The sequence below is a fragment of the Tamandua tetradactyla genome, chromosome 1 (assembly GCF_023851605.1).
Source record: "Tamandua tetradactyla isolate mTamTet1 chromosome 1, mTamTet1.pri, whole genome shotgun sequence".
In the NCBI taxonomy this organism is placed as follows: Eukaryota; Metazoa; Chordata; class Mammalia; order Pilosa; family Myrmecophagidae; genus Tamandua; species Tamandua tetradactyla.
In genome coordinates this window covers 47,832,589-47,855,610 of record NC_135327.1, presented here as the reverse complement: position 1 = coordinate 47,855,610, position 23,022 = coordinate 47,832,589, and the positions used below count along the sequence as shown (strand labels likewise).

Sequence of the window (23,022 nt, the reverse complement as noted above, 5' to 3'; positions counted from 1 at the left end):
GTCTGTTTCCTAGAGGGCTCCTGTGGATGGAGAGGGGAAACCCTCTTCCCCAAGAACAGGGAAGAACACACAACCATGACAGGGGATAAAGGCAGTGGAACCTCAAAGAAGCAGGACCTAGGTAGGGCTGCAGAGAAAGTCTACAAAAGAGCATCCTCTGCTGGGCAGGCCAGGAAAGCAGAGCTTCAGAGAGCCAGAAAAAGAGGTTTTTGGCATCTATCCTGTCCCTCTCTTCGATGCTCTTTGGAACTGGTCTGTGCACTCTTTATGAGTCCCTGGCCCTGTTTTGGCTGGAAAATACCAACTTTGGAAAGTCCTTTCCAGTGCAACCCTCCTCCCAGACTTTGCCCTCTAGGCAAAAGCAGCCAGAGGCAATGAAAGGAGAATAAAGAAAAAGTTATGGAGGAAAACAAAAACAAGCAGAATAGATCATGATTCCTGGAAAAGGAACAGAAGAAAGGAGGCTTTTCCCTGGGGCTGAAATAATTGCACACATAGTACAATCTTCAAAATTGTACCACATACCCATGGCAAGAATCAGATAAATTAGAGCAGAAAAAAACTGGTAAATCAAACTCAAACATTTCTAAAGGTCTAAAATAACTTGAACCAAGCATCAAAGAAGAGCCTCAACATAAAACCAATCAAAAATAAACACTAGACGACAGAGAGAAACTGATATTCAGAGGAAACTCATCAAGATAACCAGATCCCCCGACACCAGCAAAAGATTGCAAGCCATAATAAGAAACAGGAATATATGGCCTAGTCAAAGGAACAAGTTAAAACTTTAGAGAAGACAGAATATGGAATAACTAATCAAAGACATTCAAACAAATCTCCTAAATCAAGTCAAGGGGATGAAGGAAAATATGGTTAAAGAGATAAAAGATACTAAGAGACACTGGGTGAGCGTAGAATAGAATGTGAAAGTACGAATAGAAAAATAACAGAACTGATGGGGATGAAAGATTAAAAATACCCTAGAAGCATTCAACAATAGATGTGAATAGGTAGAAGAAAGAATTAGTAAGCTAGAAGACAGGACAATTATATCATATTGACAGAAGAGCAGATAGAGAAAGGAATAGAAAAAAGTTGAGCAGTGTCTCAGGAATTTGAGAGACAACATGAAGTGCGCAAATATACATGCCGTGGGTGTCTCAAAAGGAGATGAGAAGAAGTAAAGAAAGAATATTAAAGAAAATAATGGCTGAAAATTTCCAACTCTTATGAAAGACATAACTATACATTTCCAAGAAGCACAGAGCATACTCCCAAACAGAATAAATCCAAATAGACCAACCCTGAGAGCCATACTAATAAGAATGTCAAATGTCAAAGATAAAGAAAGAATACTGGAAGCCTCAAAAAAAAGAGCAAAGTTTCCACAATAAGACTAAGTGTTGGTTTTTCATCAGAAACCATGGAGGGAAGAAGGCGATGAGATGATATAGTTTAGGTACTGAAAGAGAAAAACTACTGGTCAAAAATTCTTTATATGGAAAAGCTGTCCTTCAAAAATAAGGACGAGTTTAAAGTATTCACAAATAGAAACAGAGTTTGTCAGCAAGATACCACCCCTACAGGCAATACTAAAGGGAATTCTGCAGGTTGAAAGGAAAGGACAGGAGAAATGGCTTGGAGTAGTGTGATGACTGCAAGTATAATGACATATGAAGATTATCAGTAAGGGTAACTGAAGGATAAAAAAGGAGACAAAAATATGACATGTAAAACCCAAAAAAGCTGAAGTACTGCCTTTACAGTAATAGCACTGAATGTTAATGGATTAAACACATCAATCAAAAGATACAGATTGGCAGAATACATTAAAAAACATGATCCAACTGTATGTTGTTCAAAAGACACTCACTCTAGACCCAAAGACACAAACTAGCTGACAGTGAAAGGATGGAAAAAGATATTCCATGAAAACAGTAACCAAAAAAAACCTGAGTTAACTATACAATTAGCGGATAAAATAGACTTTAAATGCAAAACTGCTATGGAAAAAGAAAGGCACTATATATTAATGAAAAGGGCAATCCACCAAGAACAAATAAGAACTGTAAATATTTATGCACCTAACCTGGGTGCCCCACAATAAATTAGGCAAACACTGACAAAACTGAAGGGAGAAATAGAAATTTCTACAATAATAGTTGTAGACTTCAATACAGCACTCACGTTAATAGGTAGAACAACTAGACAGAGGATCGATGAGGAAACAGAGAACTTGAACAATATGATAAATGAACCAAACCTAACAGACATATACAGAACAGCGCACACCGAAACAGCAGGATATGCATTCTTCTCAAGTGCTAATGGATCATTCTCCAGGATAGACCACATGTTGGGACACAAAGCAAGTCTCAATACATTTTAAAAGAATGAAATTATACAAAGTATTTTCTCTGACAATAATGGAATGAGGCTGGAAATAAATAACAAGTGAAGAACTGGAAAATTCACAAATATATGGAGCTTAAACAACATATTCTTAATTAACAGCAGGTCAAAGAAAAAAATTGCGAGAGAAATCAGTAAATATCTCAAGACAAATGGCAATAAGAACCCAACATATGAAAACCTATGGCATGTAGCAAAAGCAGTGGTAACAGGAACATTTATAGCCCTAAATACCTATGTTAAAAAAGAAAAAAGAGCTAAAATCAAAAGACCTAACTGCACACCCAAAGGAACTAGAAAAAGAACAGAAAATTAATCTCAAAGCAAGTATAAGGAAAGAAATAACAAAGATTGGAGCAGAAATAAAGGAAATTGAGAATTAAAAAACAATAGAATTAACTAAGAAAACTTGATTCTTTGAAAAAAATCAATAATATTAACAAACCCTTAGCTAGACTGACGAAGAAAAGGCATGTGATAAAGTCCAGCATCCTTTCCTGATAAAAACACTTTGAAAGATAGGAATAGAAGGAATCTTCCTCAAATGATAATGGCCATATATGAAAAACCCATAGTCAATGGTGAAAGACTGAAAGCTTTCCCTCTAAGACCTGGAAAAAGACATGGATATCCACCGTCACCAGTGTTATTCAACATCATGCTCAAAGTTCTAGCTATAGCAGTTAGGCAAGAAAAATAAATAAATGGCATCCAAATAGGAAAGGAAGAAATAAAACTTTCACTATTTGCAGATGCCAGGATCCTATACGTAGAAAGTCCAAAAAAAACAACAATAAATCTACCAGAACTAATAAATGAATTTAGCAAAGTGGTGGGATACAAGATCAACAGACAAAAATCAATAGTGTTTATATACTCTAGGAATGAACAATCTGAAGAGGAAATTAAGAAAAAAATTCATTTATAATAGCAACTAAATGAATCAAATACCTAGGATTAAATTTAACCAACGATGTAAAAGATTTGTACACAGAAAACCATAAAACATTGCTAAAAAGAAATCAAAGACCTAAATAAATGGAAGGACATTCTGTGTTCATGGATTGGAAAGCTAAGAACATTATGATGTCAATTCTACCCAAACTGATTTACAGATTCAATGCAATCCCAGTCAAAATTCCAACAGCCTACTTTGCAGAAATGGGAAAGCCAATTATCAAATTTATGAGGCAGGGAAAGGGTACCCAAATAACCAAATATATCTTAAAAAGAAGAATGAAATTAGAAGACTCACACTCCCTAACTTAAATCATATTACAAAACCAGTGTCCAATCAGAATGGTACTGACATAAAGATAGATATATTGACCAATGGAATTGAATTGATACTTCAGAAATAGACCCTCACATCTATGGCCAATTGATACTTGATATTAGGAGAACTGGATATCCATATGCAAAAGAATGCATACCTTATATAAAAATTAACTCAAAATGGATTGTAGATCTAAATATAAGAATCAAGACCATAAAACTCTTAGAAGAAAATATAGGGAAGCATCCTTCAGGATCTTGTGGTAGGCAATGTTTTCTTAGACTTTACACCCAAGTACAAGTAATGAAAGAAGAAAAAATAAATGAGACCTCCTCAAAATTAAAAACTTTTGTGCATCAAAGGACTTTGACACAGATGTGAAAAGACAACCTACTCAATGGTAGGAAATATTTGGAAACCACATATCTGATAAGGGTTTAATATCCAGAATATGTAAAAAAAAAAAAATCCTCAAGTCAACAATAAAAAGAAAAACAACCCAATTTAAAAAAAGGGCAAAAGCCTTGAATAAACATTTTACCAAAGATGAATTACAAATGGTTAAAAAGCACATGAAAAGAAGCTCAACATCACTAGCCATTAGGCAAATACAAATCAAAACTACAATGATATATCATTTCACACCTACTAGAATGGCCACTATTAAAAAAAGCAAAACTAAAAATGTTGGCGAGGATGTGAAGAAATAGGAAGACTTATTCACTGCTGTTGAGAATATAAAGTGGTGCAGCCACTGTGGAATACAGTTTGGCAGGTCTTAAGGAAGCTAAGTATAGAAATGCCACATGATCTGGAAATCCCGCTAAATAGGTATATACCCAGAAGTACTGAAAGACATTTGCACACTGATGTTCATCACAGCATATTCACAGTTGCCAAAAGATGGAAGCGACCCAAGTGTCCACAAACTGATGAATAGATAAACAAAATGTGGTATATACACATAATGGAATATTATTCTGCTGTAAGAAGGAATGCAGTCCTGATGCATGCAACAACATGTATGAGCCTTCAGGACATTATATTGAATGAAATAATCCAGACACAGAAGGACCAATATAGTATGATCTCACTGATATAAACTAATTATAATAGGCAAACTCATACTGTTGGAATCTAGGATATAAGTTTTCAGGGGATAGAATGGGGTAGAGAAAGGGGAATTGATGCTTAATTTGTACAAAATTTCTATTTAGGGTGACTGGAAATGGACAGTGGTGGTAGTAGCACGTTATTGTGAGTGTAATTAACAGCACTGAAATATGTGTGTGAATGTAGTTGAAAGGGGACGTTTTGGGTGTATGTGTTACTGGAAAAAGAGTTAGAAGATAAAGCATGGAAAATGTAACACAGTAAACCCTGTTGTGGATGATGGCCTATAGTTAAAAATATAGCTACAAATATAACAATGTTCATTCATGAATTATAACAAATATATGACACTTTTACAAGGTATTAATAATAAGGTGCTATATGGGAAAAATATATACCTTATATAAACTATGGAATTTACTTAACAGTAATATTTTCATACTCTTTCAGCAATTATAACAAATTTCTCCCTCAACAGACTCATCCAAAAACCCAGAATATTGCAAAATAAACATTTGAACAATCACTCTGGAAACCTGCATAAGAGAAAAACCCATTCCCTTATTTATCTGAGTGGGGACATCTCCCATAATATGTGTAAGAAGGATCAGAAACTGTTTAATTGAAGACTTAGGAAGGTGATGAGGCAGCAGTGCTCAGTCTCCAAACTGCCCAGGTGCCATCTCACATGTGTCTATCTCCATAAGAAAATACAAGTGCTAATAATTGCTTCCACTTTTGCAAGGCATCCTCTAAGCAAGGATCTCAAAGCACAGCATAATTAATAAAATCACCCACATCCTGTCTAGATGAGTAGTGTTTTATATGTACAAATTCCCCTCTGCCTCCAAGCCCTCCAAGACTATGAAAATGTTTCCAATTTTAAGAACTGAGCAATAGAGTAATTGAAAGGAGCTGTACCTTGGCCAACTCAGAAGACCTCAAAGGCATTTATGGTGACCTGCATGAGAAAACATGAGAACCACAAACCATAATGTCTTGTCAGCCATGCTGTGTTAAATGGTTCAAAGATAGGAAAGTTGGAAAGAAGAATAAAACACTCAGTTCTTACAAGTCAGCTACCCCCAGGATCAATATTATGATCTGTTTGGTCAAATCTCCAAAGGATCTAGAAGCAGTGAAGTGGTGGCATTAGCTGACGATCCGGTTACTTGGGTTAATAAAGGCAGAAGGGACAGATGGGGCCAATTAAGTGGCTGGGCAGACCAATAATGAATGAGTCATCATAGGCTACTGCAGAGTTAATGTCACCAGGAAAAGCAATTTAAGTTATTCATGCACTTCCAGACCAGGAAATCCTAGTCTTTGAGGGGGAACATTAAGGAATCATCAGGCCCAGCCTGATAGAGTCATCTGTTCATGGTGCAACTAATGACAACAAAAAGAACCAAAGGAACAAGGGGACAGGCATCTGCGACACCTTTTGGTGTCTGGGATGTCTATCTGTGCCTTCATTTCAGCGCCTTCTTTAAAACATCTTCCCTCGCCTGGTTCCTCTTTACTTTTCTTTCTCCTGTCCACAGTCTCCCCCTACTCCTTATGTTCTTGTCTCCCTAAACACGTAATTTTGATGTATGGGTGAATTTTAAAAATAAATGAAGACACATTTTCTCCTCCTAATTTCTAGTTCTGTATTTAGAATAGGCTGCTCTCTGTACATGTACAAGTTTTCAAGGGACACACCAGCATGTTCTAAAACAGTTCTTTTTAAGCACAAAGGAGGCTGTATCTATGCAATAAAAGTTATACAGATGTTTCTACAGCTCTCTAGATCCTTTTTTTCATGTTGCACATCTGGAGTATTGGCGGAGCCTATCCGTTTTTTTTCTTTCTTTTTTTTTTTTTTTTTTGACGAAGTGGATGGGGAAGTAAAGGATCTATGAATTAAAGTAAACCATACCTGCATCTACCTAAAGTAAAGATCATCAATAACTATCAGGTTGATAAACGCAATGACCACTGTTCAATCTCCCAGTTTATCGTCTCCCTCTTTGAATTCTTCTTTGAATTCTCCTGTTTTTGTCTTCTTTAGAGACTTATCCTTCTCCTCCCAATTATTAAATCTGGGCTCTTCAATCCCTTATTCTCTCATCTTTTTTATTTTTAAGACAGTAGGACCCATGCCCAGAACTCCAGTTACTACCTATATAAATATGGACCACAAATTCTTATCTCCAGATTCCAATCTTCAGGCCCATTTTTTTTTTACTTGGGTAGGCACCAGGAATCGAACCCGGGTCCTCTGGCATCACAGGCAAGCATTCCTGCCTGCTGAGCCACCATGGCCCGCCCCTTTAGGCCCATTTGACCTTCCCTTTAAATGTCTCAAATTCAGCATCGAGTGCAGGTGAAAATCAAGCTCTCCATACCTGAGCTGCTCCCTGGGGCCTGGGGTCATGAAAAGCATTAGCCACAAACATGGGAGTGATTCTTGATCCCTCCTTCTTGCTCTCTCCACATTTGATTGATCACCAGATCTTACACACTCTACCTCCTAAATGTGCCTCACATCCAGCCACTTCTCGCCATATTTGCCACCTTTGTCTAGTCAAGCAGCCAAATTCTCACCTGGCTTCCTACCGTGATTCCCTGTCTCCACTTTGCTCCTTCCCAATCTGTCCTCCACACTTATACCAGAGTAATTTTTTTCCAAATAAAATTCTGATTATTCTACTCCTCCCTCCAGTTACAGTGCTTCCCACCCTCTTCTAGTTTGCTAGCTGCCAGAATGCAATATACCAGAAACTCAGTGGCTTTTAAAAAGAGGGATTTAATAAGTTGCGAGTTAACAGGTTTTAGGCTGTGGAACTGTCCCAATTAAAACAAGTCTATAGAAATGTCCAATCTAAGGCATCCAGGGAAAGATACCTTGATTCAAAAAAGCCAGTGAAGTTCAGGGTTTCTCTCTGAAGTGGAAAGGCACATGGTGAACACAGTCACAGTTTTTCTCTTGGCTGGAAGGGCACATGGTGAACATGGCATCATCTGCTAGCTTCCTCTCCAGCTCACCAGGAGACGTTTTCCTTCTTTATCTCCAAAAGTCGCTGGCCAGTGGACTCTCAGTTTCATTGTTCTGTGGCATTCTCTCATCCTTCTGTGCTCTCTCTGAATCTCTAAATTACTCCAGAATGTTTCCTCTTTTATAGGATTCCAGTAAACTAATCAAGACCCACAAGAATGGGTGGAGCCATGTCTCCATCTAATCAAATTTAATACCCACTCTTGATTAAGTCACATCTCCAAAGAGATAATATAAAGTTTCCAAAATACAGTGCTGAATAGGGATTAGACGAAACAGCTGCCTTTACAAAATAGGATTAGGATTAAAACATGGCTTTTCTAGGATACATACATCCTTTCAAACTAGCACACACCCCATCCCCAAAATCAAAATTTCAAAATGGCCTTTACAGACTTATGTGATCTGTTAGCTACCCATATTTGCAGTCTCACCTTGCCCCATACTCAACCATGGTCTGCCTCTTTTAATATAATATTTTTATTAGAGAAAGTATAGGTTTACAGAAAAATCATGCAGAAAATTATGCAGTTCTCACATACCCTTCCTATTATTAATACCTTGCAGTAGTGTGGTACCTTCATTACAATGGATGAAAGAATATTATAATTGTATTATTGATGATAGTCCATCATTTACAGTAGAATACAAACCTATTTTTTTCAATTTTTTTCTAGTAACATATAACTCTCCTAAGTTAACATTTATAGTAACTTACTATGGAGCCCTATACACAATACGTACCTAGTAAGTGTTAATTCATTTCCCTCCTCCCTGCTAGGTCTTCCCCCCAACATAAATACACAGAGCCTCGCTTTAGTTGCTAGCAGCACTTTCCCCTTGGATCCTGCCTTCCGGGCTCAGGGCAGTCTCTTGGCATCAGTGCCTAGATCTGCTCACCAAGAGATCTCTCTGCACCCTGCCTACAGCCCTCCACCCCCCAACTAATGATGGAGGCTTCCAGAAAGACTCAGGAATACTTGCCAAGAGGACCTAGACTTTACTTCCCTCTTCCTGGCGGGAATTGATGCAGTTCATGCCTTTTTCCTTTCAGGGTTGCAAAGAATACAACAACTTGCAAAAAACACAAGATATTTCAGACAGAGACTGAAGGAAATGGGATTCATTACTTATGGCCCTGATAGTTCTCCAGTTATTCCCCTGCTCGTGTACCTGCCTAGTAAAGTTGCGTAAGTATCCAGCGTCTCTCTCAATAGCACCCGTATCGCAAGAAGACATGAAATAAAGGAGCCCTTTCAGTTATAGTCATTGGGCCATGCACTTGGAATGGAGTCCATGAGCTCAGAATTCCCTTGTATAGGGAGGGCCTTTTCCATAGGTTGCATAGGAAGGGAGCCTGGTGCTAAGACCTATTTCCTTTCTTACATCATTTCCAGGTCTGGGGATTTGAGTGAGTCACTTAGCCTCCTAGGTCTCACCTGTAAATTAAAGGTGATGGAACATCAATCCTGAACCTCCTCCAGAGCTAAGATCTTCTCAGGGAGAAATTCTGAAAACCATCTCTCCCAACACATAAAACCACTACCAAATTCTGCACTTCCTTCCATTGAATTCTTAGGGCCATCCTAGTAAACCCAAAACTATTCTCAAGCCAAAGCTCATGCTCTTAATGCCAGATTTTAATGCTTTTACTGTAAGTGTATTTTGGGTTATATTCCGTGGATTGTAATTCTGAAACTAAGCATTAACAATTTCATAAAAAGAAAAGAACAACTTATCTTAGTATGGCATTGACAGTTTTATACAGAAGCCCTACTTCAACCTCCTAAAGACTCTTTACCTCTGTTATTAAAAGGAAGGTAAGTAAAGCCCTTTCTAAATGTAGAGTGTTTGCATCTCTGAGTAAGCACATGGTAGAAAGTAATGTTTGCCTTAATAGTTTTTAGAAACACTAATTCTCTAAAAGTCCTGACTCCCCTCCAACCTGTCCCCTTTGCTGGGACTTTCTGTTTGACTCTCTAACAGTCAGATAGACAGACAGAGTGAAGTATAGAAAAGTTCCAATAGAAAGGTTCTGGGCCTATAAGTTGAGAAGTCAGTGTTATGTATGACTGAGTTATAAGTCTCGGAAAGACTGGTTCTTTGGTGTATGTGCTTGTGTATTTTCACCGCAGCAATCCATTAAGCAGTTAGAAACACACACGTTGAGTTTTTCAGCCTGCTACAGCATTACCACCAGCCAGCCCTTTGTTCACAGGTTGGGGTTAGGAAGGCAATTCATGCCATGCCCAAGAAGACAGTGTCTTCCAGGATGTGACATACAATACTGCTCTGTACTAATGTCAGCAAGGGGTGACGATGACAGTTCAAAGTAGCAGATAATCCCCAAACCTTTTCCATTGATTTTGGAAGATACAAAATAAAACCCAAATTGATTCAGAGTAGTTGGGAAATGATGTGTTCTGGAGGAAAGACATCACCTAGTTCATGTCTATCTAATATTTTATCTTTAGCTCCAGTGAAAGTACCAAAAATAAACTTATTGAAGGTGGAAAGTGCACAGAGCTGGAGGGGTGGCAGGAGGTAATGTTCTGAGTAGTTTCCATTTTGATGACAAAAGCTGGAATTAAAATCTCAACAGGTTGGAAAATGAGCAGAACCCAATGAGAAGAAGCCAAGAATAGTAAAATAAACACATTTAAATTTTTGAAATCAACTGTACAATAACAGAATGAGGAGGGACATTCCCCTGATTATTTATATGCCAGGAGACCTGACTGTAAAACTGCTCACGAAAAAAATAAAAATAGAGCTGAGAGGGAGCTTCACGTAAAAGTCACTCTTTAGTGCAGTGAGATGGAGATATTTGGAATCAAACAGAATTTTGACTGCATAACATCTTGGACAAGTTACTCAAAATTCCAAAGACCCAGGTTTCCCATTTATTAAATGGGATTTAGTAATACCTACTTCATAAGGCCATGGTGAAGTTAAACAAGATGTGGTCTATGCAGCATTTGGCATGTTGCTATACAGGAGCAATTCAATGTTAACTCCTATCATCAACCATATTAATGATGAACATGATACACTTAGTACAGTGCTAAGCATACTGCAAGCATTCAGTGGTAGCGTTATCATCATCATTATTTTTATTATTACCACTACTATGATTATTATTAGTTTCAGCTGAATGCACCTTGATTACATGGCTCTATTGCAATGTGGTTACATTGATAAAAACAGAACTTTCAGAAAAACAGTATGTGAAGATACTGCTTATACTCTACTTCAATTAGGCTGCATTTGACTTTGGATGAGATGGGTGAACTATCTAGTTCCTTCCAACTTGGGCTTGTTTTTAGTTGCTAAGTGCTGATCATAGACTAAGGATGGCTGTTGGACCCCCGTGATTGACCAGTGAAGGTATCATTTTACAAATGAGGCTGGTGAGACTCAGAAAGGTCAAACCACTTTCTAGGAGTCACACAGCTTTTAAATAGCAGAGCCCAGAATTCAAGCCCGGTCCCATTTGCCTCCCAAACCAGAACTCTTGTCAAATCACAGCACAGCCTCCAAGCTTTAATGCATAGCGAAAAAAAATGCACATCTCATTAAAAACTGCATGGAGTGTAAGTTTAACTCTCCTTAAAGCCATCTTTGATGATTGGAAAGGCATCAACTGCCACAAAGGAAAAAAATCTAATTGTTCAAGTTGTCTAAGGAATCACAACAGATTAATTGCAAAAGGTCTCACACAACAAATATTTATTCCTGGTAGGAGTTGCTGACAAGTATTTGCCCTTTTGCCTAGCTTTGTTTCCTTCTATGATATTTCTCAAATTGAACTTTAGCATGTAGAGAAGCTTTTGTACTAGGAAGTTAATTGGATAAGTCAGTTATATGCACTTCTTTCATTTGCCAATTTAAAAATCTTTGATTTCATTGAATAATTGTGATTTCTCCACATTTCAACCTATTGAAGAATGAAAATATAATCTTGAGCCAGCTATCCTTTGAACAAAGTCCTGTTGCAACTCTACCACAGGAACCAACCTTCTAAGGAATTCAGTGGAATGTGATTTCACCCATAAAACATGCACTTAAATAATTAAGAATGCATTTTGTTCACTACTTGGCATGCGGTTTGCATTTTCCTTCCACAGTCCTCATCATACACTTGAAAGATGGCAGGACATGAGATGTGATGTCCCATGCAATGCAGAGCTAATTTATTATTATTATTGTTATTATTGTTATTTCACCTAGTTTAGTTTCTTTTGTCTACATCAGCTCTAATTTCCTTTGGGGAGTACAACCCAGAGGTTCATTGTATTAAAAGTTTAGGGCAGTCACATGCATTAATTTAAGAAGACTGGGGTTAGGAGTGTAAATTTTAAAGTGAAAAGAGCCCTAGGGAGGATCCGGATTAGCCTAACGAATCAATAGAATCATATATTTTGCTGAACATCCCTTGGCAAAACTTGCTTCCTTTGGTACAAAGAACTACATGCAGGCAGTGAAAATGGTCTTTTGGAAATCCCAAAAACTGGCCTGAGATCATGGGTCAGGTGGTTTGTACTCTAGCAATGAAAGCACTTTCCTTGTTTCTCAGGCAATTATGAGCTCCCAACGCGGGCAGCTCCACGGGCAGCCTTCCATTGGGTGAGCAAGAAAGAGAAAGAACCGTCTCTGTTTTCAAGCTTTCTCAGCTAGAAAGCTTTATCTCCTGGTAACCTTCCCAGTCCAAAACAAAGGGCAAGTCTTGTCTTGCCCAAGCCAGGGGGCCAGAGAGGCTGTGTGTTGTGTAGGTCTTGTAGTGTCCATTGCCGCCTTTGATAACCTACATTCTGCCTGAGGAAACCAAAAGGCAGAACTGCTCAACAGCGAGAGGCATGAATGGATGGATGATTGAACTGAGTCGCAATATCTGGTTCAGGCATTCCTCCTGAGTCATGTGTGGAAGGTTTCTGTGGCGTTGTCAAGCTTCCAGCATAAAATAATACACCAGCAACTTCTTAATGCTAAGAACAGAGATGAGGCATTCGCCTCTTTGTGGGTAGAGTAACTCAATGATTAAGGTTTCCTGCAGAGAGCTACGGAGCCCAAAGGGGCAAAGATTCACTCTGGGGGCACGTGCCTTTTTATCTGACATTGGCTGTCAGCACAAGAAAGTCACAGACCTGAGAGCTTGATATTCTAGAATTGTCACTGAGATAAGCTCTGGAAAACAAAGATGTTAGAAGTAGTTGGGGGTAAGGAATCATAGCTTAAGAGCACTTGATCTTGTACCTAAGAGCTGTTAGGTGGCTTGTATCCTACAGGATGCATCTACACAACCTTTCTGTATGTGCCCATTTCTCTCCCTGTGTCCCTCCTGCCATATTTCCCTTTAACTGGGCTGATGGGTTTATAATCCACGAACGTACCTGAGTGTGTTCATTCACACATTTTTTAAAAATGAGAAGACCTTGCTATTTCCTATCTCTGGTTTGATGGAAAATAAAATCCCTGGCCCTGCAGTGGGGGTATCACCTGGGGTTGGATCCTGCATACCCTCTCATCCGGGTCTTCAAATTAATAGTTATTAAATACAGACTTCTTGAAATGTTTGCGCTATATGATCAGAATAATTAAAATTTTGAAACATGTAAGCTTGCATTTAAGATAAATTATTTCTTTATTTATTGTTAATTAACATTGTATTTATTGTTAATAGTATTGTATTAACTGTTTGGTTTTTATACCTAGAACCTCTATAGATGCAAACTTGTTAAACCAGAGTAACATGTGCCAGAATTTTCTGCTTGAGGTCAAAGACTTAGTACATGAGATTGTCTAATGAGTGCATCAGGTCCCTTAATTTTATGCACTTAGTTATGGGTATTGTCAAATAACTGATGGTTCCATCTCTTGGTCAGTCACGTTGGACAGAATTTTAATAACTTCAACAATTTTCTACTCATCACCACCAAAAAAAGTTAATTAGTCATATTCCTTTTTTGGTGGGATAATTTTGTCTCCTCACAGACTTCTTTCTCTGCTTTTCCCTTAGGGCTTTTGCAAGGCATATGCTAGAGAAAAAAATTGGGGTGGTGGTCGTTGGATTTCCAGCCACTACCCTCGCAGGAGCTCGGGCTCGCTTTTGTATGTCAGCATCACATACCCAGGAGATGTTAGACACGGTAAGTGTACCCCTGGCCAACAGTGCCCCTTCTGGGATATCCAGTACTGTCACCTTTCATTCTGAGCAAGTGGTCTCATTGAACCCTCGTTCAGATAAGAATTATATCCAATCAGTGAATTGCCCCACTTTTTTTTGTATTCATCACCACGATCATTTTTTAGAACAACTGCATCACTCCAGAAAAAGAATTAAAAAGAAAAAATCATACATCCCATACCCCTTATCCCTCCCTCTCATTGACCACCAGCACTTTCATCTACCGAGTTTATTTTACCCCCATTCCCTGTGTTTATATTTTCTCCATATCCTTTTACTCATCTGTCCTCACCCTATGCAAAAGGGGCATCAGACAAAAGATTTTCACAATCACACAGTCACATTGTAAGAGTTATATATTTATATAACTGTCTTCAAGAACCAAGAATAATGGAACACAGCTCAATAGTTTCAGGTATTTCCCTCTAGCCCCTCCAACATACTGCAAACCAAAAAGGAATATCTATAATAATGCATATGATTAACCTCCAGGATAACCTCTCGACTCTGCCCAAACCTCTCAGCAATTGAAACTTCATTCTATCTCATTTTTCTCCTCCCCTTTCTGGTCATGAAGGCTCTCTCAATCCCATGATGCCTAGTCCTGGTGAATCCCGGGAGTTCCGTTCCACATTGCCATGGAGATTCACAACCCTGGGAGTCATGTCCCATGTAGTGGGGGAGGTCAGTGAGCTCACCTGTCGAGTTGGCCCAGAGAGAGAAGCCGCCTCTGAGCAACAAAAAAGATTCTCTGGGGGTGACACTTAGACACAACCCCACGTAGGCTTAGCCTATCCTTTGCAGGAATAAGCCCCATAGGGATGAACTCCAGGATCAAGGACTCGGCCTATTGATGTGGTTGTCCCCACTGCTTGCAAGAACACCAGAACCTCCCTAAATGGGGAAGTTGAATATTTCTTCCTTTCTCTCCAGTGCCCCAAGGGAACTTTGCAAATATTCTTTATTCACTGCCCAAATTACTCTGGGACATACCAGGGCATCACACTAACTGGACAAACCAACAAAATCTCACGCCCTACTCAAGATGCCATGTACTTATGGTGCCCAAATAAAGTGACCATACAAACTGACATATATAAACTGACATTATATTAGATAATGCGCTACCCAAAATATAAATTTTGCACCAAATAAACATTGCTCCTTTTGGTCTCACACAGAAGTTGAAGTTTTAAAATATGGACAATATCATCCTTTACCCTGTATTCTGATCTACCTTAGTCCTATCCAGGTCAGCTTCATTCATATCTCGAGTCAAAGTCTGATCCCTTTTTTCAACTTTTTAAACAGTTCCTGTATGGCATAAGGCTGACTTTCATAGCCTCAGAGCCCCTACACTGAGTCTCAGGTGTCACATAAATACCCAAAGTTACTCGGAATAACCAGGTTATAAACAAACAGCTCAGCATCTCAGAATTTAGAAATAACAACTTCTGAATATATGTGACTGCTGTAAGAGCTTCCAGTGCATGACCCTTTATAATAGGTCCCAACCTGATAACCCATGCTCTCAATTGAAGTTCACGAAGTTTTCACATTATAGTTAGTCCATATGAGTGAGGCATGATGACATCTGTCATTTTGTTTCTGACATTTCATTCAACATACAGCCCTTAAGGTTCATTCACCTAGTTACATGCCTCACCGCTTTATTCCTTATTGTAGCCACTCAGTAATCCATTGTATGTATACACCATAGTTCCATTTCTCAGTCATTGTAATTTAGGCCACCTCCATCCATTGTGGATCATGAACATTGCCACTGTAGAACCCAGTGTGCAAATGTCCATTCCAATCCCAATACACAGTTCCTCCAGGTATATACTAAGTTGCCCCCACTTTTATGTGACATCTCAACCCAGAACTGGCTCCTGCTTCCTTAGAATCCTCTCCAGCACATGGTGAAAAGCTGCCCATGGTTCTTCTGGAGTGTTTTCTCCCTTGCTGCAGCAAGCTAAATGACCTAACTCTGACCACCGGTGTGTTCCATTGGCCTTTGATGAGTGGGCTTTAACATAAAGTTATGTATAAATTATATATGCATCACCAATATTATACAACAGGCACAACAAAAGGTATTAAGAAGATTAAAGTAAGAAAAAAAAATAGAAATCCTAATGTTTTCCTCCCACATCCTCCAATGAATTGTCTCACACAGCCCCCAGAGCATGCAGGTTTATTACATTGGAAATTGCTAAGCCTCCCCCTCCCCCCACTTGGGCCAGGCTCAAATAGAAACCATCCCAGATAGACGTCATTTGACAGATAACTTGTGTTACTTTTCCTTAGTACTTACAGTTGATTTAGAAAATACAGAGCAGGAATAAGAATATTTCAATCACCTATAAACCTATCACCCAGAAATAAACCACTCTTAACGTGGTGAATATCTTCATTCGCGTTAGTCTGAAAGACTTCCCGAAGAAGAAATATCTCTATAAGTCCCATTAGTCATTCATTCTAACAACTTAAATGCTAACAACTCTTGCTTTACATTTTTCAAAGCATTAGGTCCTCATGTTGTCTTCCTCTTCATTTAACAAATGAAGAAAAACAGGCTAGAAATGTTAAATGGCATGTCCAACACCATAGGATCAGTGATATACCAGAAGTAACACACTACATTCTCTATTTTCTGGCTCTCAGTTGTTTCATTTGTAAAATGGGGAATACATTTACCTACCTGAAGTAGGTATGAAACCGATGAGTTCTTGGTCTGTTGTGGTTTTAAGTACTGTTATCCTGTGGAACACAGAGATGAGTATTTCAAAGCTGGAGAGGGAGGGTGAAGCAGGAGTGAAGGGAGGGGGATGCTAATCAAATCTGGCATAGTCCACTTTGTTCTTGGCCAGGTTGGTTTGCTGTGTCATGAAGACATAACATTAGTTGTCATCTGCAGCCTTGTCTTTTTCTTTGGCAGGGTTATATAGGTCATTAAACCTTAAAATAAAGCCTTAAAGGGTAAGTATGGGTCATAGGCTTTTCTTCCTTTCCTTACACCCAAAAAACAAGATAAGCACTCATAATGTGGAGTCAGACCATGGAAGAACATGAAATAGAATGAGTTAGCATCTATCATTCTAACAGGGCTCATAAACCACAATGTACTGATATGGATCTTGCTCCTTTTCTTTAAACTTGAAGAAGCTAGCAGAACAAGACTGGGGGGGGGGGTTTGGGGGGGAATCTTTGTGGAGCTCACATATTATCCTGGCATCCAGAGAGCCAAGCCACTTAGTGGTTTAAAGTTCACTGATGGAAGGTGATCTTATTGCAGGCCTTGGAAGCCATTAATGAATTGGGTGATCTCCTGTACATGAAGTATTCCCGTCAGAGGAAGTCGGTGCAACCTAAACTCTGTGACGAGACAAGCTTTGAACTCAACAGTTAAGTTTCTCTGCCCTGAATGGAAGATAAAGACATTGCCATAAAGACCTCCTTCCTTGCTTGAAAAGGAATATAAACGGATTTCTCCCCCTTTCTAAGGACACTTTTGGTTTCCAGATCTTAATTGAACTAAGGAGATATTATTGTGTTTTGAGTGTCTCCAACTTGAGGCTGCAGAGATGAAAACATGGTTCCAGGCTGAAGTTTCTCCTCTCTGAAATATTTTGTTAAAAATGCACATGTACTACTTGGAATATTTTTAATAGCAATGAGCCTGTGTTTTAGCTGGTACTGTGCAGTCTCTTCGGTTCAGACCCTTTCAGGGGTTCTAACCAAAAGACAGGATTTTGATTTTTAACTCAGAATATCTCACTATGTGTTCATTTATTTTATATCAGACTTGGCTGAAAGTGGTGGGCAGAAACTGATTTCCTTGTCCCACCCATAAAAAGAGCAGCTAGAATTTGTCGTATCATCAGAGGTCCCAGGCAGAAGGGTAAAGGAAGGTTACATCTACCATTTTCCACATTTGGACTTTCTCCAAGGGCAAGTGTCAAAAGACATAGTTAATGTTTCAAGGGAAAGAGCAAAACTGGTCAGCAACAGCTTAAAGACATCTCTGAAGGAAACTTTCCTTTTCCTCTTGTTGGTCTCCTAAAGTTTTACAGCTGAGCTTTTGTGGTTCAGAAAATTCAAGATTTTTGTTTCATAAGGAAGGGGGCAGAAAACAAGCTCAGGCCAATTTTAGGCCTAGACTAAAACTGTAAAGTTATAACAACTCGAACACTGTTGGTTCCGTGTGGAGTGAATATTTAGGCTACATAGTATTTATTACTTTAAGGAATGAGTTGTCATTCTCCTACTGAATTTTAACTAAATGGTGAGATTCCATCTCCTTTAAAGCCAATGCCAAGGTTATACCTGAAGAATGTAATGATTCAAGAAGGATAGAAAAAAGCAAAGTCTACTCAACTATTTATTAAATAAATAGTACTGTCAAGAGCACATGTACTGATTTGGTGCAAAGTGGGCTTGACCATTCTTGGGCAACTCCCTCTAATTTTCAAGATCTCTCTCTCTCACTGCCTCCCCCCACCCCCCACCCCCTAATATGATCACAAACTTCTCTGGAAAAGTAACCCTTTGCTAATTGGATTGAGTTGGTATGCAGAAAGCTAGTGGAAAACCTTATCTTTAACAAGCTCCCAGATGGTGCCCATATTTGGAAACTCTAAAGAGCAGTGGTGACCTTTTAGCAAAGCTTCTGTAACAGTTCGAATGAGTTACAGAACATTCCACTCCATCAAATGACACTGTAAACAAATCACTTCAAGAGAAGCTTGGCTTTGTATGACACAGATGGACACAAGCTTTCATGCTGCATGCAGAGAAGGAAACTCAACCTGCAGCGCCTGTGTTGGGTGGAGCAATATGCCACAGTGCTCAGGGTTTATTGAAGGATAAAAGTGGTCTGTGGAGAAAGGTTTTTTAAGTAGGGAAATTATAACACCCAGTAGGTACATCAATTCAAAAGTTGAACCACAATGATAAAGTGCCTCATGAAGTTTTAAGAGCTGTAAGGAGTACGGTTGATGGAAGAAAGGAAAAGTACTGATTTTGATAACTAACTTCCAATTTTCCTTCATGATATGCTGCAGCATCATTTGTGCAAAGAAAATGCATGTTATATAGATGTTCAAAGGAAAGGAAGACATGTAGCTCTTGTCTTTTGAATATGCACATTTAAATGAAATTGTTCCTAGTTTTCCTACTTAATTGTCCAAAATGCAGGAATGTCTTGAGTTCTATAAAGGAAATAGGAGGCAAAGAGGGCAGCAGGAAATCTGAGCCTTCACCAAGGTAGAGCAAGCAGTAAATGACCCCCTTCCATTCTGGAACTTTGATCTTCACATACCTTCACACCTACCCTTCGAGTTTTAAGCCCCTAGAAGGGTATCTTCATTAGCAGGAGTGTCCCCCATTGTTACTTGCATGGAAAGTTTTGAGTCAAATACAACATGGAATACTAATTACTCAATTACCTGGGGGAGGGGGTATAGAGGAAGTTACTCCCTTTTCATCAAGATCCAAAAGTCCTAGGGCATTTTATTAAATTCCCACATACAAGACAGTGACTTCTCTCTCTCATGAAGCTATGTTGAATCCATGCTCATGAAAACAACCATAAGCCAAGTGGTTTGCTTCTGGAAAATGTTAGAAGAACCCGGGCTCCATAAGATTGGTATATGTCATGCAGAATAAAGTTGATTAGGAAAGTGCTTTTGAATAATGAGAGTTTTTAATTTCTGTAAGAGAAAGTCTTCCACTGGCAGGCTAATAAGACCAAAATTTTCAGATTTGATCAGGATTGTATTATTGCTAACTATATCAGAGCCAAAAAAAAAAAGTCTCATTGTTTGGGTCTATTAGGGAAGAATTTTCTAACAAAACTGTTATGTTTTGCACTTGCAGCTATCCTTGGCACACATACACAGGCACACACACACACACACACACACACGCTTTTTTCTCCCTTCCCTTTCCAGAACAAACAAAAATATGAAGATAGAAAGATGAAAATCTTGTTGTTGGATAGATAGAAAACATTATTCTAGAAAACAGCCTTCAGGAAAGCAGAAGATAAAGGTTCAAACAGACATGTGTAAGGAGGCTATCGTGCATAATAAGGAAATGGTATCGACTCAAACCTGGTCCTCTCGTGGACCTGTGGCATCTTGGCCATGTGGACATGCTCCCTTTCAGCATGTCCGGCTTTGACAGAGACCACAGGCTTCAGAACTCACCTAGGAAACGTCTGAAAATGTAGACCCCTGGGCCCCCTATAACAGGGCACCATTAACCACAAGAGTTGGAGCGCGCAGGAATCTATGGTTCTGAGCCATGCTGCAATTGAGAACCATCATCAGAGGATCTTTTGGGCTGGTGGATCACTTATCTCTACTAATAAGTCAGGAACCTAGCTCTAACCCTCTCTTGGTATTCAATGGTATTTTTACTGGTAAAGGAAAGTGTATTATTTCATGGCTAACATCTTCCTAATGGAACATTTTTCCCCATGTCCCAGATTACTGCCCTTTCTACAGAACTAGATCAGATAATGAAGAATAATCTGCCACCCATTTGGGCAAGATGATCCCTTCTCCAGTTCTCATCACTTCCTATAAGATGCCCCATTTCCTTTTTATCACTTTGTTCCTTTGAATACGCTGTCTTGTTTCTTTTCTTTTTTTCTTCCTACCCTTAATAAAACAAAACTCCAATCTGTGATTATTTATTTATTTTTACCATGGTTCCTGAAAAGATGAATATTCTTTGAATGTGTACTTCAGACATCTTCAAACATGCAACGCGGCTCTGTTTTTTCCTTCAGGGACAGAAAAGAAGTGGCTAACTCTGACTTAAAAATCAAAGTTCAGATGATGAAAACCTTACTCTCTTAAATCTATACTTTGATTTATAGCAATCACGATAATACTAATAATATTTTAAATTCATCTACCGATTTTTTTTTGGCATGTTTCCTGGTCTCAAAACAGAGAGAACAACATATTTGAAGTCTGTGTGCTCAGAACACCCTACCCAGCTGGGAATGTTTAGGAAATTAAAAGGAGTCAGGATCTTAAATGTTTGTAGGCAGAGACTGTGGGAACTACCTTAGGGTGGTGTGCTGTGTGGGTGGCTGTGATGCGTCTCCCTGAAACATTCAAGGTGATCAATTTCACTATAGTCTGAAATGTTAGCTGCTTTAAATAAACCAATCATGAATATTGACAGTATAAAAATAATTGATAGTTTTGTGCTGATTTAATTTGGGTTACCCTGGAAAAAGACTGAATAGTTCTAAATATTTGTATTTAGAAAGTGAACTGGGGAAAATTAAGAACGTTAGCTGGAGTTGGCTTGCACGGTTTCATGAGAACCAGTTGTGGCTATCTCTTCCCAACTCTTCTTTCAGCGACTTCACATTGAGAGCTTGACATCTCAGCCACGGTGGGAATGGATGGTTTTACACCGCGGAAGATGGCAAACACTACACATCAGGGGTCTGGAGAGCTGTCCAACACTCACCAGCACATCACTGAGGACGTGGACAATGGCACAATACCAGAGTTGGAGCAAGGGAACGGAATTGGGAAGACAGGAAACTGAACTCCGATGTTATCACAGCAAAGACCTCAGTCAGTCCCGTGGGCTGCTGCAGGACTGAAATGGCCTTTTAAAATGATCTCAGATTGAGGCAAGGACCCAAGCCTTTATAACTTCCTCCTAGCAAATAGTCATGGTTGTAAGCTACCAGGGCTTTAAGGCAGAGATACTGGCCAATTGTGACCTTGACAATATAACTATTTTCAGCTACAGGTAATTCTGGGGTCGGGGTAGGGGGTGGTTGGGAAGGAACTCTGCTGTCAGCTGAAAGCAGTCCAGACACCTAAAACTTTTATTCCTAATCCATCCACTTAAAAATTTAAAACGGAGTAAATAAAGAGAATAGTGTACTGGACTCACATGTACCTGTTACCCAGCTTTAAATATTAACAATTCATGATCAATCTTTATCAACTATACCCCCATCTACTTCACTCCCGCTCCCACCAGATGCCTTTGATGCAAACCCCCAAAATCATATCATTTCATCAATAAATGTTTCACTGAGTCTCTCTAAAAGGCAAAGTATGTCTGAATTCTTTCCTCTTTCCAACTTATTAAAATCCAAACTTTCGGGATAACAAAAAGGCATCCAAATGAACCAAATGTTAAGCTTCTCTTTCTCTATTTCAAGACCTTCAAGACAATTCCCTCGGTGAAAACTAGGAATTATTTCTAAAGTAGGTATGTGGTGTTTTGAAAGGTAAGAAAGCCATCATTTGGGGAACACTCCCACTTGCCAGAAACTGTGCCAGGAACTCAAACATATGCGAACTTCTGGGTACTGTTTTCAAGATTAACAATGGGTTTTCCTTGGAAGGCAACAGCATTGAAATTGTAAGGGGATGAGCAGAGCTGAAGAGAACTTCAAGGCTCTGATAGTCGTATTGCTTTTTCTTGTTTGCCCTCTTCCTTATCAAATCTAATTTTTAAAAAAGTATTTCAGCTAAATTTTCTTAGCACGGATAACTTAACTGGGAATAAGAGACCAATATCCATTTGGAGGCAAATGACACTTCTGCCAGTTTGGACAATTAGCCCTCCTCTTTCTGTTTCATCCCTTTGTCCAAATGAAAGGCTTGAATCTGACAGTTGCAAGTCAACCCTCTAAGAAATTAGCACAGATACAAATCAATAAAATATCCAACAAGAGACGATCAGAATTTAGAAGGAAGAGGGGATTTTCTTTTCTCTCTCTTTTTTTTTTTGCTCTGGCATGTAACAGTGCTCCCTTTATTCAGCCCAGATGCTAATTTTTTTTATATCAGAAATATTGACTGAAGGAGCTAGTGATCTTGGCCTTCACACAAGTTTATTCAGGATCTTTCTTAATTAGGTTTGGGTCGGCTGCAATGCCCATGGCCTGGGGTAGGCCTGGCTCCAATCACCACATCATGCTCTCTACTTCATCATGGGCCA

At 39.0% G+C, this 23,022-nt stretch overlaps 1 protein-coding gene across 2 annotated transcripts in view; it reads left to right on the top strand.

Moving 5' to 3' along the window:
• Positions 1-22,101, top strand: part of SPTLC3 (serine palmitoyltransferase long chain base subunit 3) — a 136,534-nt gene extending 114,433 nt beyond the window's left edge. For both annotated transcript variants that reach the window (XM_077115156.1, XM_077115159.1), the window contains exons 10-12: positions 8,899-9,034; positions 13,861-13,990; positions 17,327-22,101. In XM_077115156.1, coding sequence (XP_076971271.1) covers positions 8,899-9,034; positions 13,861-13,990; positions 17,327-17,440 — 380 coding nt within the window. In that variant the 3' untranslated portion in view covers positions 17,441-22,101. The remainder of the gene's footprint in view (positions 1-8,898; positions 9,035-13,860; positions 13,991-17,326) is intronic.
• The last annotated feature ends 921 nt before the right edge of the window (positions 22,102-23,022 follow it).